The 18,932-nt window shown below is 37.1% G+C and overlaps 1 protein-coding gene across 4 annotated transcripts in view; it reads left to right on the top strand.

Moving 5' to 3' along the window:
• Positions 1–18,932, top strand: part of DLG1 (discs large MAGUK scaffold protein 1) — a gene marked incomplete at its 5' end in the record, with an annotated part of 83,264 nt that overhangs the window by 44,952 nt on the left and 19,380 nt on the right. For all 4 annotated transcript variants that reach the window (XM_082288382.1, XM_082288380.1, XM_082288381.1 and 1 more), the window contains 4 exons: positions 370–472; positions 11,102–11,216; positions 17,613–17,789; positions 18,570–18,639. In XM_082288382.1, the coding sequence (XP_082144508.1) occupies positions 370–472; positions 11,102–11,216; positions 17,613–17,789; positions 18,570–18,639 (465 nt within the window). The remainder of the gene's footprint in view (positions 1–369; positions 473–11,101; positions 11,217–17,612; positions 17,790–18,569; positions 18,640–18,932) is intronic.

Here is an 18,932-nt window from a genome sequence, read left to right as displayed (position 1 = left end):
TTGTCTCTCACTAGATGTGGTGACAGCATGGTCTGTAGGCACTCTTTGGCTAAGAAGGTCCCTGAACCATCACAAAAAATAACATTCTCTGTGTCTCCTTAAAAAGAAAGAAAACACACTTAAACAAGAAGAAAATTGACCATTCACTGAGTGATATACTATGATAGTCTCAGTAATTCTTAAGAGGGGTGTGTGTGAGAGAGGATTTTATTGACACTTGCTTTCAGGAAGGATACTGGGAACAGGGGAAATTCACATGGTATGGAAACTAGTTTGTGTCCAGGTAATTTTTTTCCACAGGTGTGTGTTCTGTGGTGATAAATACAAGCATTAATTTTGATGAAGAGCTTTTTTTTATATTACTTGTAGGTAAATGGAGTAGATCTAAAAGCAGCAACCCATGAACAGGCAGCAGCAGCCCTGAAGAACGCAGGCCAAGCAGTGACTATTGTAGCTCAGTACCGTCCAGAAGGTAAGGGCTGCTTTATACATTCAAGTTCTCTTGTATGACTTGAAAATCAGAGAAAGATAATCTACAGACTCCTTCCACCTACCACATCTTCTGAGGAGAGGAGAAACAAATAATGTAATGGATGTTGTCACACACATGTTAGCATAATTGCAAGTGACCAGATAGGAATATCTGCAAGTGTTGGTGCCGTGGCTTGCTACATTTCTTGCTTTCACCATTTCAGAATTTTAATTTCTTCAGTAAATGTTGCCACTGTCATAATGTGAAAATTAATCTAGTAAATCCAGAACTGAGTAGAAAAACCCTGTTGTTCTTTTCTATTTCCAGTTGTCTTTATCCTTTAATATGGTGGGTTTATATGCTTTAATAGTAGGAAGATAGAACACTAATTCCTTCTTTGCTGTGTTGATTCAGATGACCATCATTCATAAGGTTTTCATTCTTCGGTTTCACACTGAGCTGTTATTTCTATTTATCCCGCAGTTTCTTCTGGTCCAGATTAGAGTGCAGCTGATGCTGATTAACCATCCCTGTGTGTTCTGCAGAGCACTGCATCCATACACGTATTTGTCCCCTTGTATTTCTGCAGCACATTTCAAATGCCTTTGTCTATTTGTGATTTTAAAAATTTAATAGTCTGAAATGAAATGCTTATCTTGAGTCTGCAAACTTATCTATTATTGGTGTTATATATACTAAGACGTTTGTTTTATGAACTGTGATGATCAGCAGATTTCTCCAATTTTGCTAAATTGGTTGGCCCACCACTGAATCTTCCTTGCAGAGACTTGTCTGTTTGAAACCTTCCTTTAGCAGTACTGTCAAGGGGTAAGTGTAGGTGTTCATCAGGACTGGATGTGGAGCAGGATTGCTGCCTTCATCTGTTAGGTGGCTGATAGCAGCACGCTTCTAGTCATTCTTTATTTCTTTTCTGTCACCTTTCTTCTATCCTGAACTCCCCAAGTGTTTGAAACATTAGCTTTCACATTCCCCAACCCCTCCACCTGCATCAATATCATATCTCTCTCCTGACCCAGGAACTCTGTTCATAATAAGGCCAAATGATTGATATGTCTGCTTCCTGGTGAAATCCCTGCAGCCAGCCCTTGTTGCCAATGCCTGTATTGTCTCAGGAGGGTGTATCCTGGTCACATGTTCCATCTGTACGTTGCTGTGTTCCAGGATTCATTTTCTAAGAGCACTCACTCTTCCTTTCAAAAAGAATAGTAAGGTCAGCATTGGTTCTGAAATATTTGGTTTGGCTTTGTGTCAGAATTGTCAAATATTTCTGTTGGTACACATTTGGCCTATCCTCTTCTTGGCTCTTCAGTGCTGTCATGAGTGGGTCAAATTTATGCACCCTCTTGCTTCTTGGGTAGGGGCCCCTCACCTAATTGAGAAATAAAATGTATGCTTTTATTTATCCCTGAGTTGTCCTTTTGAGCGCCTGAGCACTTTTTTTGTTCAAAGAGGGCATTTATGGTCACTATTTCTTCTGCCAGGAAGTCATGGTGAGGTGTGGCCCGTAGGAGAAGAACAAATGTTTCTCTGGTGTAGAATATGTGCTTCCAGGACTCAAACACTTCTTTTTCACTTGCCAAAGGATATATGTAGACTTCGTACAAAATCAGCAGTTTTTCGGTCCTTTCTTTCTAGGATTCAGGCTTTAAGATGAAAAGAATCCTTTCATACTTTGAAAGTCAGAACCTTTTAGAAGAAGAGAAGGAAACATTTTGGATGGTTCCTGCTCTTTCTGCATTGGAAATAACAGCTTTCTTCATTACTACTTGTCCAAGTAGATAATTTATTTTATTGCACTGTGTATTGGGGTACTTGACTGACTGCTGAGATTTGTGTCATTGCACAGTGATTTGCTCAGAACAACATACGCTGCCTCTTAGAAATTACTGTGACTGTCACTTGTAGATTTCAAGGCTAGAGCTGTTCTTATTCCTTCATGGCTACTGAGGCATTCCGAACAAGACTGTGTGCAGTTGAGCTGTATTGAGAATTCAGTTCTCAAAGACTTATAGGGCCCATTTGAGAGGATGCATGTGGGAGATGTTACTCAAATTACCCTAGATTATGGGCAGACATCTGATAAATTAATCAAAGAAAGGATTGATTCCTCCCCTCAAGATGCTTGGTCTGCATTGTGCACCTTTCTTTCTGAAACAGTGCTTAAAATCTCCATTTGGAGTGAAGATGTTAGAGTCACATTAGGGCTTACTCTACCCTTTTGAGGTATGCCATGAAGGAAAAGTGTAACTAGCAAATTGAGATCCATTGTACTTTGGAGGCAAAGAATGAATTGACTTGGCCAGCCTACCTCAGAGAGCTCTAGTTACTGATGTCTGACATCTCTGCCTTGTTCTTACTCCTCGTAATGCAAGTTTGAATGGAAGTCCAGCTGTCAGCTTCGTCAGGTCTGGTGTGGGAGGAAAATTGAATCAGATACTCACTGTTTATACCTCAGAGATTAGTAAAAAAAATATTTCCTTAAAGGTTACTGTTTGTTAACATAGGAAAGCAGTCTGTTTGCAATTTGGCTTTCCAAATAGAAAATATCATCCGTGTGATTGAGTGCACTTTATAAAAGTGCATGTTTTTTGGTCATCTTCATATTTCCTAAATTATATCTTTACATGGGAGTCTTTTCTCCTCACTAGAGTCATTTACATGGAATACTTTATTTATATATATATATATATATACGTGTGTGTGTGTGTATAATTATCTTCATTTTTTGTTTATGCCATTTGGAAACAGGTTAACAAGTATTAAAATATTCATAAAGTAGTTGTTCATCATTGGTACTTCTCAAATGTCTTCATAAAGATGGAGAGCATCAGGTATAACTGCTTGTATTGCATATGTATTTTATTTATATTTACGAATCCAGCAGGATTTTGTAAAAGATGCTGACAGCTAGGACAGATCAAGGAGATTCTAGACATCCATCAGGATTGATTATAACCAAGTAAAGAGATTCAGTATGATAGGAGCATTTGGAAGACACTTGGGACCTGCTCACTTCACTCCCTGTAATTGTATATGACAGTTTGTATGTTCATAGATGTGATGGGGAATGCTAATTTATGTTTTTACATCCTATCACATTTCCTATTTTCCCATCATAAATTTCCCATTTATCTTTCTCCTCCTCTTTTTGGGAAAAGAGGATTTTTGCAAGCAGTTCTCTCATAGGAAAGCCTGAGTTAGGCTATAGAAAAATGAATCACTGAAAACTCTTTTCGTGCAAAGGGTTGAATTTTCCGTATCTGTCGCTTCAAATCCATGGTAACTAAACTCTAATTACAGGATTTGGGGTAGGCTACTATGGCTGAATGAAATTGATTTTATTGAATTTGGGCTCAAATTACGTAACTGCTGACTTCTTTCCCTTAAATCTCCACAAAGTTCCTTGGTTATGGAATTGAGTGAAAACAGATATAATTTCATTCTTTAAAATGTCCTTCTGGGTATTCCTTTAGTTTCTAGGAGTGTTCAGTAAATTTGAGGGATGCCTTACAAAGTTTTTCTACTCTACTGAATTAAATTTCAGCAACTTGCCAGCACTCTTTGGGACAGGTAAAAGTCAAACATGGAATGTGAGTGTGTTCTGCTGTTTACAGAAGTGGCTTATGCATCAGGCATGACCACACCTGTACTCAGTTGACCTTTCTCCTTGTAGATTCCAGGCTTTATCTTGAAACTTGCCAGGAGCTACTGTTGGAAACTGGTCACCTATTGGGTTGTGCTGGTACATCCTTCTGTGGTACATACACGACATGGGTGTGGATACAGAATCTCCCTAGTTGTGCAGATCAGTGGGTTTGGACCTGCTGAGGCTGGATGCTGCTGTAGAGGAGGGATCTATAATAGGAGATGGGCAAGAATTTGTGAAACAGGAATTATCCTGTAGAAATGTGGTTGGGAAGTCAGGATGCTGTTCTCATTTTCACCTTGATTTGGAAGCTTTTCCTTACTCCCTTACTTGTACTACAAATTTCTACCTGCTTTTAAGATGTCACTCATGAATAAAAAGGGATTTTGCTTTACTGTGAATTCCACTGGAAAAGAAGTACTGTGATCTGGAGCAGTTTCAAAGCAGGTGTTGTTGGTTCAGTACAAAAAAATTGTTTTGATAAACCGTTTTAATTTGTAGTGGCTTCTGCTCCATTTCATTGTCATGTTGCTCCCTGGTTCTGCAGACACCTCAGTGCCACACTACTGTGTCTCTGGGTCTCCTGTAGAGGTAGAATGGCAAGGAGGAATTGTCATGCTGGTGAGGAGGAATGAGAGGAAGCACTAAGCAATTTGGATATATGTGTATGTCCTGGGAGTGGAGATTCGGAGTGGTCAGAATTATGATCATGCTGCATTGCAGGGATACAGGAACTTGAGTGCTTGAAGGGAATGTAGTGAGGAGAGGAGCAGCAAGGGGGAAGTATAGGACTGTGCAGAGGCTTACAGCTCTTGGGGGCTCTGTTTCACATTGACATCCATTATTATATTCATTCAAATTAAAAGGCCATCTGAGATGTAATAATAATGTTGCCTCAAAATTCAGAATTTCTGGAAGGTTAGATTTTGCCATTCCAGAAAGGTATGAGGTGCCAGTAGGCTGCCATAACTGTATTATATCTTGAGTACATTTATGTGTTTAAAAATAATAGAACAGCCAAAAAATATATTAAATATATATTTGATTGAAATTGGGTAGAAAATAATTTAGTGAGTTAAGTTTTCTAGTGTAGTTATACTCTGCTAGATCAGAACTGAGCTGTGTTAAGGATATGGATAACATTAACTGCAGTTACATAATCGGTGAAGCTGCTCTTGGAGGGCCTTGAAGAAGGAAGCAGGCCAAGTCTGTTGGCATCAGCAGTCATTCACTGGTCACATCATCTTTCCTGAAAGCAGGGCAAAATTCATATAAGCCTATCATGACAGAAAAGGGTAGCAGTCCTTTCTGTTTCCCAAGGATTCACCTGACATACCAAAAATAAAATTATAATTTCTTTTCTGAAAGAGTGGTAAGATGTTTAAGTGATCAGATTAGCTTCATGTTCTTAGGTGATCTGGTGGATCAGTGTAAGATTAGGAGAAGGTGGAACCAAAACATCAAGAGAAGACTTCAAGGTATTTTTGTAAAACATCTGCTTCTGAACCTACATTGTTCATATAGATAGTTAACACACATTGTTTCAGTTTTGTTAATGGAAACTTTATATTTTTCATTCTCTCTTGTCTTTAAAACAAAAGACTCAAAAGAAAAACAAAAAAGGGGGGGAACACAAAAATGTTTTGTTAGAGCTCTCTGCTCAATGGCCAGTGTGTGGCTGATTTTTCTGTTTACAATGCTGCATCTATGTACTGTTTTCTAGTGGAATTCAAAAGAGAATAACAAAGCTCTGGGAAATGGTACCATTTTCATATGTATAAGCTAAGATTGCTTTCTGAGCATTAGCCTTGAAATATATTGTAAATCTTCTGTCTGCAAAAGTCCAGCTGGGGTAGCATGAAGCCAATAACTCTTGTACAAAACTTAGTTTTCATTAATTGTTTTTTATCAAGGCTGAGCTTCCCTTGCTTTCTAGATGATGACATGGATTGTCTTAAACAAAAGTGGTTAGAAAGATCAGTGCATCCCAATTTCATAAAATGAAAAATTCTTGAAAAAAATACTTCAAGTAAAGTTTGCCCTGTTTTTGGGTACGTGGTCCCTGGTTTTCCAGGCTTCTGTTATTGTTTGTTTTGTACCTGGTTCTACTCATTTGCAAGTAATCTATATTAGTCAATTAGAGTATCTTCAAAGCTGGACCCATCAAGATTAGAAAAAGAGTTTTGCTATATATAGCCCTGATAGACGCTGTAAATCGGCTTACACATGTTTTAATCCTTTAAAACCTCACTCCTACTCTTTAATATACAAAATAAAATTGGTTGTGCATGCTTGCTAAGTCTTCAGCAACATTTTTAGTGGATTCACTTCAGCAGTGACTGGACCTAGTCTCTTTCTGAGTTTTCCCAGTTCTGTAGGAGCTGTTCTTAACTAAATACAACTGCAGTTTCTCTAATCTTTTGAAATTCCTTGGTCTAGTCTTTCAAGTGATTAATGAGATACAAGCTCATTAAACATTAGAGTGCATGAGAGTCACCAATTACACATAGAATTCATTGTGGTCTCTCCCGGGCAATGTTAATATCAAATGACAAGCATTGCAGCAAAATAATATCTCCTCAAAAATGATCTATGATGTTTTTAATGTGGTCCATGAATTTTAAAAGAAAAACAAACGGAAGATCAATACAGGATCAGTGTGATGGTGGCTATCCTAAGTACCAGGCTCCATTTCCCCGTTTGGAGGCACCATGAAAAGGAAAATCGAATATTCTGAGAGTTGAGAAAAGAGTATAAATCAGTAGTTATATAAAATTGTCAGCACAAGAGTTCTGCTTAGACAGATCCAATGGGTCCTGCTAAAGAGGGCTTTCCATAGACAGATGGGAAGAGGGAAGCAAGGGGCATACTTTTTTAATTAAAGCGAACTTTTTCAGCTCTACGTGGGTTCAATATATGTAAGAATCTCTGCTGCTCAGCGCTGTGTTGCCATCTGTTCCCTGTATGCACATCCCTGCTTCCTGGAGTTGCTGTTCCTTCTGTGCTGCTTGCTGAATTTCCCATCCCTTGTGTAGCCTTCTGCTCTCCTGCCCCATTTGCTAGAAAGTGTGTTCCAGACCAGATGCATTTTCATTGTGGCCTCATTTTCCTCTTCCCCTGCCTGCACAGACAATTCACCACTTTCCTGTGTATCTCTGTGTTTTGTTGCCTGCCAGATGGGCAGTCCAGGAGAGTTTCAGTGATCAGATCCTTTCTGGAGTTCCAGTTTTCTGTTCAAGTAAATATTGACATTGAACACACTACAGATTTCTAGGTAAAATCACTTCAGCATCCTGGAATCAGAGTAATCTACTAGGATTTGCTAATCTTCCCTCCTTTTGTTTCTTGCTGTGGAATGCATGCAGACATGAAATAGAGCAGATTTAGTCGAGTTTTGCACCATCTGGTTATCCAGTATAATTTTAAAGTTTAAACTTGAGCCCAGATGTATTCATCCTATGTTCTTAACAACTGATTATGTGTAAACCTGAGTAGGCTTTGGATTTTTTTTCTTTGGTGATGGTGGGGTTCTGTTGGATAAATGCCATGAATCGAAGCAGGAGGTGCTTGTGCTTCCTCGAGCTCTCTGTTATGATGGCAGATACTATTCCCTCCCTGCCTCTAAACTTCTTGGAAACTTTGAGAAAATTCTAGTCAAGTAGAAATGCCCTTATTCTAATGTTCTTATTTTATTTTGTTTCATGTTAGTTTTGCTGCCTGTTACCCTTTATTTGATGAATAGCATCAGCAGCTTTCCTAAAATCTAGACCTTGTGAGAGATTCTGAGTGAAGTTTCATTCAGTGCTGTTGCATATACACCCGATTTTGGAGCCTGATCAAATTCTTTCCTGAAAAGATTGAGAGGTTGGATTGTGTGGTTTTCATTTGGTTTTGAATTTCTTTTTGGGTGGGCGTCTGTGTTTCTTGTACCACCATAGTTTTTATTAAAATACTATTTCAGAGTCTCAGTGTTGTGATGGCTGTGCAAATTGGAAGCATATTTGTAAGTGGAGTTCCTATGACCAGCCTGCTTCATTTGGGTTAAAATCAGTTTTACTTTTTCATTTAAATAGTTTGCGCCCTTTCTATTCGGTTACCCTGATAACACTACACCAGAAATCAAACACATCCCTTCTCTTCATTTCCTGTTGACCAAGAAAGCAGGGTGTCCTTTTCATCTTGTCCACTGTGCCTGTTCCAGCTCCAAATTTCTAGAATGTTGACGTGACAAAACTTTTTTTAAAAAGTTACGTATTTATATATGCATTGTATGATTTTTTCACAGCCATGTGGAAGTTTTTTGTGGTGTGCACTGTGATTTAGGGGAACAAATATCAAATTTGTCATACACTATATATGGTTGTTATGCATACCCATAAGAAAGAAAGGACTTGCAAAGAAATAGTTCTCTAGCATTTGTGAGAATCTAGAGATGAGAAGCTGAAGGAAAGTTAGAGATTGAAGGTGCAAAAGACACTTAATATCCAGCTCTATCACAGAGATAGAAATATAGCCTCTTCCAGTCTAATTAGCAGAGCTCACACTTTATAGTGCTGAAGTTGAACCAACCCTACTTGGTCAACCCTTACCAGGGGACAGGTGATGATCCTTTGGGTATCAAACAGATACTGCTTTTCTGATGCTATCAAGAGTCCTGCTGCTGTCTTATTTTCTGTCTCCAGCATTAGTTTCAGTACCACTGTATGTAATACTAAGGTTTCTTTTTTTAAAAACCAAAATCCTGTGTACTTTTCAGCTCCAAACCCAATGATGGTGAGAATTCTATCCATCCTGTTCCTCACAAAACATTCTGTTATGAGGAATATAACCCAAATTTTAGCTAGCTCTACATCAAGGGAGCTCACCAGATTCTGACTGCACAGTGCTTAAGCTTCTTCTAAATATGAAATTTCTTGGCACTCCTTCTTTTCAAACATAAAGCCTTCTCAGTCCCAGCCCATTAGTTTCCTTTTTTTGCCTTATTCATATGGCAGGAGCTTCTGTGAAATTATTCTCCTCCTTACTCCTACAGATGTCCCTGTCATTCATTCAGCACTTACTTCCCAGGAGTCCTGATGAGAAAAATTAAATTAATTCAGGAAGCTGCAAGACCAGCAACATGAGGATGAGATACGGGGTAGAGTTAAGCAATACTGGGAAATAGCCTCCCTGGTAACCCTCTTACATCTGTGTGCTGCATAGGAGGAAGTCTGATTCTTCAAGCAAATGACACATGATACAGAAATTTGTATTTTTTTCCAGTAGCTATTACAAAGAGCTGCAGATATTTTTAGTACTGAACAGGCAGTAGCACAGGAAAATGCTTGGATTATCTGATCTTTTCTGTGCTTACTTTCCTTTCACTTAGGGGCACACAGATCTTTTAGGTTTGTCGTTTCTTGGGTATAAATGAGTAAAATGAGGTGACTTACCCAAGGCCCTGCAGGGCAGCAGTAGCACAGCACGAGTGAGTTGTTCTCTCACTGCATCTGAGCCCTTCCCCTAAGGAATGTTGCTTTCTAAAAAATGTCGTTTTCTCACATTCCTCCTCAGTTACTCTCCTGTCATCTTACATTCTTTTGTTATTAGTGACAGCATCAGTAGTCGTGGAAATAATGTTTTTTATTCTCTTGTCAAACAACCTCATCAGTTTGATTTAGTGCTGGTAAAGTTTTTGATCTGAACTTTATTTGTAAAAAGGCACTTGGTGCTATTTTAAAAACTAAGACATCTTTAAAAGCCACTAGCTTTTGCTTATAGAGGACAAAAGTTAGGGTTATTTAAGAGACTGTTCATATTGTCATAATCTGGATAGGGTTAATTATAGATGCTATTGGTGCTCACTGTATGATGAGTGTGTGGGGAGAAAGGGTCACAGAACATAATATGATAAAACATTCACAGTTTTTAGATGGATGTTGAAGGAGCCTTAGTTTAAAGATTTTCTCAAGATTTTTTATTTTAGAGCCCTTTCTCCCAGTCTTTCACTTCCTGAATAACTGTGGTGCCCACAGGGAGTGAGGGTGCAGCTCAGGAGAGCGGCTCATTGCCAGTCCAGCAGCTGCTTGCAGCACACACGCCCTGGCTCTCCCAGTGTTGGCTTGTTATAATCTGGCATCACGTGGTCTCCTGGGGAAGGTGGTGGCTGCAGAACATTTCGTTTGACTAGGAAGGGTTTACAAGTGGATCTGTTGATCCTGAAGTCCAAACTATTCAGCTGAAGGAAAAACTTACTTGCTCTGAGTTCGTATTTTATGCTGACAGCATGTAAGTACCTCACTTCAGGAGATGTTTGTCCTGAAGAAGCAATTGTTTTTTTCCTGCCTGCCTTTGTAGCTAAAATCAAATGCATTTAGCATAGTTTTATTAGTACATGGTGCTGCTTAAGAACACAATCCGTTTTTCCAGGATTAACATTGTACATAATTCTGTGGGGCCAGTTTGAATCTCTAATGCTGTTTACAAGTGAATTGAGATTCATGCCAGAATTCTGGATTTTTTTTTTTTTTTCCTTTCCTGAGCTCCCAGAGGAACACAGTCTTATTTCAGAAGATGTTTTGCATATTTCCCACCTTGTAGTGTTAAATTCTTATCTCAATCAAATCCAGTAATTTTGAAGTAAAGACAGTTTTCATTCCCATTTTTTTACATTTTTAATGTAAAATACATAGTTCTTGATTATAAACATGTATTTCATATGTATGTTCTGAAGTTTCCTTTCTATCATGGGCTAAAATTTATCTGTATGAGTCTTTTTATTTCTATGAAATGGATAATTATTAGTAGAAATGTTTGTCTTAATTAGAAAAAAATAGTTACTGTGTACTATAGATTCCAATCAAGAAATTTTGAAGTATAATATTCTTGTGTATTTTCTTCACCTAATCAAAATTATTTCAGATTTTCTTTCAGTTTAATAGCTGAAGTTTGGCAGGAAATTAACTGCCATGCCTTTGTTACAGAATACAGTCGTTTTGAAGCTAAAATCCATGATTTACGGGAGCAGATGATGAACAGTAGCATTAGTTCAGGATCAGGATCTTTGCGAACCAGCCAGAAGAGATCCCTCTATGTCAGGTAATCATCTTTTTCACAGTATTGCTACTGTGTTTTTCTGCTTTTCTGTAGACTTACTATTTTGGCATTTGCATTTTCTTACAATTATTTACTAAGTATTAATAAACGGATACTTATATGCAAGTATAATTTTAAAAGTACTTTATTTAGACTGATTAATGTAATATAGCTGAAAATGAAGTAATATCCCTGAGAACCCTAGATGAACTTTGAAGAGTGGTGCTATTATTTGCTTTTTGTCTTTTGCTTTGAGAAAGATGATAATCCATCAGCAAAAACATGTATTTCTTCTTTAAGTCAGTGTATGTGAAGTCTTAACAACTTGCTTGGTTCAGTTTGTGTTTTTGTGACAGAAGTCTTCATATTCTTCCTTGCTCAGTACTTGAGTTCAAATTTATGGTCTTCCTTTTCTTAAGATTTGACAGATTTCCATCTTCTTTCCTTCAGGTTACTTTAGTTGTTTTCTTGGCTTTATTAAGAAATCTTATTTCGCTATCCAATCGCATTTTGTTATGGAATATTTTTCCATGGTAACCAAGAGAGAAAATGCAAAGCAAATGAACTGAGCATACCTCATTAATTTATTCATATCAAGTTTAACGTAAAGGAGGCTGCAAGGAAGTGGAAATGTAAGCGCATGAAGCAGATGAGAATATAGGTGGTTTCACAGGGAAATTATGGCAAGGTGCAGCTTATTCATGTGTCATTTAACTCCTACATCAGTTATCATGTACTGATAAAGCATAACGTTTCAAGTATGGAACGTAGGTAAAAGGATTGCGTTTTTAAAAATAAATTGATTTTTGAGTTCCCCAAATCAGCTTATCTCTGGATTGAATCAGGGCCAGCAGTAGCCTCTTGGTAGGGGCCAGAATGTTTCAGTAGAGTAGGTAAGGCTTCAAGTAGTTCTGGTGCTTGGGTTAAACATGGTTAAAAATGTTGTAGGACCTCACTGATATACCTGCTAAAAGTAAGCAGGCTCAGTTGCTGTTGACTTTTCCCGTCCAAAGCAGATACTGTTTTGTTAATGGTGTGTTCTATCTACTGAGCTATGGGAAAGGAAGCAAGTCATAGATGAAGCAGTTCCCTGATTGCATTGATGGTCAGAAAAGTCATGGTCCTTTGTAACCTATTTCTCAATGCTTTGACACAAATGTAGCTAAATACTCATAGGGCTTCTGTTTAGCTTGACTCTAACAGGTAGTTCCTATGTTTAGACATATCATTTCAGTAGCTGGATTCTATTTTCTTAGATTTGAGCCTACTTTTTTTTTATACTTCTGTCTGCATTAAATATTTTGGGGGTCAAAATACAAATTTCTTAAAAAAAAAAAGCCGTAAATACTAAGGGTAGGTGCTTGATACCGCAGTTATCCATATCTTTGAATTTCCACAGGTAGGTAGGTAGGTGTACATATGGATATTTTGCTGAGATCTTCCTTTCCATAATCCTAAGATTTATTGCTTTAGCCCTCATCATATAACTAAGCCTAAACAATTCTAAGTGCTTTTATTTTGCTTGGTTAGCTATAGCCTGATTAGGTTCTAAAGCGCTTATGCCCATGTTCGCACTCTGGGCTGATATTTTAACCCACTGACAAGCATTTTATGTTTACGTAGCTTTTATTCCACTGATGGAAGTTGTTGAGCTTTTGACTTTGCCAGCTGCTGCAGAACTTTCAGCCTTCTCCAGGTTGTTGACAGAAGCCTTGTGAGGACTGGTTTCATTGAAGGTTTTTGAGGCTCAATAATCAGTGTTGGTATAAGTCAGTACAAAAATCTAAAATGCAAAAATTCCACTGCAGAAATACTTTCCTACCCACATCTCTTTACAGAGGGTGCTGTTAGGGCTTTTGGGATCTGCTCGTGTCATCGCACCAAAAGTTGCCAAAGACTGGGAGGCAACTTTGTATGCACAGAAAGAGTTCACATCTGTTCTGTCTGGTTTCTGATGCAATTTTGACCACATTGAAGTAACTTTTATGAATATTTTCACATATTGCTAGATACTGACAGAACATGTTAGTTATCCACTTTATTCCTGATAATAAGTCACTCTGGTATAATCATACTCTACTTTTAATTGTACCAATTCAAAGCCAATGTTAGTAACTTCAGCTATCTTTTTTCAGTAGTACTGGGTTTTGGATATGCCTTAAAGGATGCCAGTTATGTAACAAAATGCTGAATTGAATGGTAAATCCAACAGTAAAATGTTTATAGATTCAATCACAATTGCAGAAAACCTATTAAATAAAAATACTCTGAAAATCATCTCTGCTGGTTTCTCAAGATCATGGTAACAAATTAGTAAATAAAATCAGCTACATCACTGTATCCCTGTAAACATGGTATCTTTAAGACTAGTCTACCTGTAAACAGCATTTTTGTGGTATTATGTAATATTAAGGAAAAGGCAATTGTGTTTGCCTGAAGATACAATTTGAAGTAAAATGGAAGATTTTTCTTTGTAATTGTATGTATATCAAAAGTGATGCATAGCAATCTAGGAAACAGTCCTTGGAGAGCAATACAAATACAGCAGTTCAGCAGCAGCTGACTCTTCATTTGCACATCCAAGTCTCCCCCCACACCACCACCCTGTCCCCAGCTAATTCAGATATTCAGATGTACTGATGTGCCTTCTCTTATTTTGCTTTATATTTCTTCTGGTCTTTGTTCTAAGAGAAGACAGATTCTCTCATAATAATGTCTCTGGGTCTGCATCTGAGCTATATCCATATCATCTGCAGCTTCAAAAAGCCCATGTGAGATACCTTCATGGTATCAAGTTTCTGTGATAATATGTTGAGAGAGAGTAAATCTGTTCCATATTTTATCTCATCTTCTATGGCAAATCTCAGTCTGCAATGTGTGTAGCATTCAAAATCAAAAATTACTTTTAAATTTGTGCCTTCTTCTGACCAGCATAATACATTCCAAATTCAAACAATGGTGCAGATTTGTGCTTGAATCAGAGAAAAAAATGGTTATATCTCCAAGGTGAAGAAACATAACAGTTTTTAAATGACTAGGATATTTTAACTAAATCCTTTGGAAAAATAAGATCAGATATTAGCAGCAGGCTAAGTGTACTTGCCTGAAGTTTAATTGGGTCATCTCCATGTTATTCTCAGAGTTCAGACATTAAGTTTCAAATAACTACGAAAAACTCAGAAAAAGAGAACCTCATTTACAGGCTGGCCTTCATTTATTTGCTGCAGGAATTCTTGGTTGCTTTTTTTTGTTGAAGAAATGCTTCAGTCAACAGCCTATGATAGTGGAAGTAATGAGTGGGGCAGGTAAAAAGATACTATGGAATATTTGGCACTGTTACAGAGCCATGAAATTTTTGGCTTTGAAGCATAACCACTTATGAAATATGTAACCCAACTTCAGTTTCTCTAGACTTGTGGATGAAGGAACTGAGTTACCTTTTTTAGTGCTCTTTGGTTCCAGAGTAATACAAAGTGAAATAAAAGGGAGGATTTGGTGCTTTCTCTAGAAAATAATTTTTAGGACTTCCCATTTAAATTTAAATAGAGCTTTACAGTAAATATCATGGACTACACTGAAAGCAGTAGTTGATCAGAAATACTAAATTTATTTTTAAGTAAATTGGGTTTATAACTTACACTAGGTAAATGTATACATGGCATATTTAATCTGTAATAAAAGTCTCCATTCAGGGAGTTAATAGAAGCAGTATGTTTTATATACCAGCCTGTACATAAATGCATCATCTGGGCTGTGAAGTGAGTTCTTGGTTGATGACATGTTAGGCATACAGGAAAAGCCATGTTAATTACGTGGAATCAAAAAAAATGTTTGTTAATTCTATTTGCTTTTGAGGTCATATATATAATCATTAGCAGTTCCTGGTATTCCTATAAATGTTAGCTGCATGGTTTTGTCACTATTGTGTGACATTCGAAACGATCTTTTTCAAAAACCATCTTCATCAGCTTTGACTTTTTTTCCCAATAAAATTATTTTTCTTGGAGTGACTTCCCCAGAAGAAATGATTGAAACTGCCTTTCATTGTGCAAAAACTGTTCTGTGTAGCCATCTATCTAGTCTGATGGTTACACAGTTTGATGATTACATGTTGGTAATGATGACTTTATCCATTTCTGCTTCCATTTCACTCCTGAGTATTTTTTCTCATGTAGTCAACATATATGTTAATGCTGTTAAGCCCAGCTCACAGCTTTTATAAATTTATATGCAAACTCAAAAATAGAAGTTAAAAGAGGAGCTGGTAGAAATCATTACATGAATGCTAACAAGAAATCTCAGGAAATAAATTTCACGGTGCATGTAATTAATTCAGTGAAAATGTATATAACTTAAATCTGCATTGAAAGTACATACTGGATTATGTGCAGTTTATTTTGAGATATGAAATGATATTTGTCCAGAGTGTCTCTTGAAGAAATGTGCAGAATAAATGTGGAGGAATAACCACTTCCTATCTGAATAATTTTCTTACCTGCAGTATTTTGGCTGTTTCAAAGGAAAAAAAAAATTGTTCTGATTTTTTAAAAAATAATCAGGATATCTTAAGTATGCTATGGAATTAACCCAAAAGATCTTATCGTGAAGGTTGCACTGCTAAGGAAGGTGGTATTTCAACCTCCAACCTATTTCAAAATTGAAAGCCTAAATTTTGTTATAAACTTAAATTAATGGTATTGCAGACTTAAATATAAGGCTCTTTGTATATGAAGTGTAAATATTTTGAAGCCATTTTAAAATTTCTGTGGTTTTTTAGATATTTTTTAAAATGTTTATTAAAACCTTCAATCCTTTAGGAAAAGTTGTGTTATATTTTATAACCCAAGAAAGGCACGGTGTCTCAAACAACTCTGGTTTTGCAATAGATGCTGAAGGTGAATTGGTCTGACAAAATATTTTGGATTTTTTCCCTGTAAACAGTTTGTTATTAGTTATGAATAAATGCAGTTCAAACCCAAAGAAATACACTCAGTGCTTTAGAAAGGTAAAATTCACAAAGTGAAGTACATTTTGGAGCAAACAGGTTATGACTTACATGGGTTAAAAATTTCTGTGATATTAAAAATCTAGCAGAAAAAAGTATGTAAGACCAGTGTTTGGGATAAAGTGACAAGCCAAATTTGGACAAGGAAAATGACACCCTTTTAAATCATCACAATTTAATCTGTTGGCACTACTTTGTGATGGCTTGGTATAGAGTAAGTTGGATTCGGGTATTGTTCAGAAATTGCAGCACTGACAACGTACAAACTGGCAGATGAAATGATGTTGAGGATTTTTTGGATGGTGTCATACAAGCACTTATTTTACATAGGTGAGGTTCAGGAACTATTTTCAAATATAAAAGAAGAGTTGTTTAGAAGGCAGAATTTTAGGAGTAATTTCTTGCCGTTTGCTACGAAGCTTCTGTCATCTTTCATTTCCATGTCCTCATTAAACCCTCAGCTGTGCCAGGCAGCAGCATACTGCGGATATCTTCATTTCCTCAGGGAACTTGTCCAGGTATAAAATGATCCAAAAGGGAGAAAAGATTTTACTTGTAAACCAGATCAGTTCCACAGTGTGGTGAACCATGTGCCTTTTCCGGCACCTGTGCTTTCGTAAGCAAGAAGGGGAACAGGAGTCAGTACAAAGCAGGCATGGGTGTGGGCAGGGTAATAGTGGTTTGCATAAACCTTTCTTGCTGCCAGAGGGAATGTTAATAAAACTGTAGTCATGCAGCTGCTATTCAGGTATTGTGAGTGCCTATTATTTGAAAACAGGCTTACCTTAGGAAAAACGATGAGATTCTCTTGAAATGGTCAGGAATTTCCCAAAGGAACATGCATAAGGTTCTCTGCCTTTAGGTACTACAGTAGCAAAGTGGTGATCAGATCATATTTCTAAGTTGGTTTTTTTTTTTCCTGGGAGCAGGACACTGACTTTTATTTGAAAGACAGTACTAAACTGTACAAAATTACTAAATAATTTCAATTTATAACTTGATATGAAACAGTGTACTTTACAGAACTTTTGTCAGTGCTGTATGCTTTAACTACTTGCGTGCCTTTTTTATCCTAGGCTGATACATAACTTGCTCTGCACAAAGTACTTATTGAATTGCAGAAGGTGTCTTCTATAGAGCTTTTGTAAAGCACTAGAGGTTTGCTCTGGATGAAGTTTTTTCTTATTCATTAAAGCTTAGAACTGTGTGTGGATACCGTTCTACATATTCTGTGTGTGTATGAGAGAATGTATTCAGCCTTCTGTAAGTACCTGTCAGAATGATGCAATCATTTATGAATAGCACAGGCAGCTTGCTTCATATTTTGTGCTATTCATACTTTCCTGTTTTTTTTCTTGCTTTTTTCTATGTTTAATTTTTTCTTTTCAATGTAGAGCTCTTTTTGATTATGACAAGACTAAAGACAGTGGCCTTCCGAGTCAAGGATTAAACTTCAAATTTGGCGATATTCTCCACGTCATTAATGCTTCTGATGATGAATGGTGGCAAGCACGGCAGGTAACTCCAGATGGAGAAAGTGATGAAATTGGAGTTATCCCAAGCAAACGGAGGTATGTCGTACTTTATTGACTTTGAGATGTCTGCTATTAAACATCTGATCTGATTAATACATATACTGTATATGCTTTTCTCTTTGTTGTTAATTCTGTACCACATCAGCCACTTGTTTGATTTTGGTTGTTTGGTTTGGTTTGTTTTTTTTTTTTTTTTCAAGTAATCTGTAGTGGGATTCTCATTTACTTAATGAGAAGTTTATTAAAACCCTGTTTAGCCTTAGGAGTTGTGTGCTGAAGTTGATAAAGGTAGTCCACATCCACTGTCTCTGTTCTCATTGTAAGCAAGTTGTGGGTTTAATAACAGTTTAATAACCATTTTTGTATGAAAAGATGCAAAGTGAATTTTATTCAAGTCAGGACACTATCATGAATTCTTTCTACCCAGAACCTGGAAAACTGGAAAATCATCCTTTGGCAGCCAGAGCCAATGGAGATGAGGTTTTGGTTGGCATACTGGAGATTCAAATAAGAGTTTAGGTGCCCTGAATCTTAATATCTGCTGTTAACTGATAATTGAGGCTGTTCACTTACTGTGTCATGTTTCCTCTTTGCACCCTCTGGATTTATTGAATACATATAGCCACAAAATACTCCCAGTACTCTCACAGCTCATCACTTGAGAAATAACAGTTTTCCATTAGCAGGCTTCCATTTTCTGAATATGTCATAAGCAATAAAATGTGTAGTACGAAAGGTACATCAATATAGTTCTTTTGTAACAAGCAGTAACTTGAAGTTCTGATTCTGCCATTGTTGTGTGTGTTTTTGTGGCAGAGTTGAGAAAAAAGAACGAGCCCGTTTGAAGACAGTGAAATTCAATTCCAAAACAAGAGGAGATAAAGGGGTGAGTTAATGAAGTGCTGGCATTGTGAATGGTAACATTTTTCAGTGATTTTGTGTGGAGAATCAGTTTCAGATTTGAGTGAAAAGACTAAATTCTATCAAACAGAAATAAAATAATTCTGAACACCAAAGCAGACTTCAGTTGCCAAAACACTGCAAATTGCTTAAAGAATTAGCATAGAAATATATATGCTTGTTAATACTGTAATGTAGTAGGAGCTGTATATCCTAACCAAGTATTGAATAGTGTGGTTCCTGTCCCAGTACATGTGATGGGAATGAGTGGTGAGAAAG

Source organism: Coloeus monedula (genome assembly GCF_965178545.1).
Source record: "Coloeus monedula genome assembly, chromosome: 10".
Taxonomy (NCBI): Eukaryota; Metazoa; Chordata; class Aves; order Passeriformes; family Corvidae; genus Coloeus; species Coloeus monedula.
Note: the sequence above shows the minus strand (reverse complement) of the source record. Positions and strands in the feature narration are given on the sequence as shown.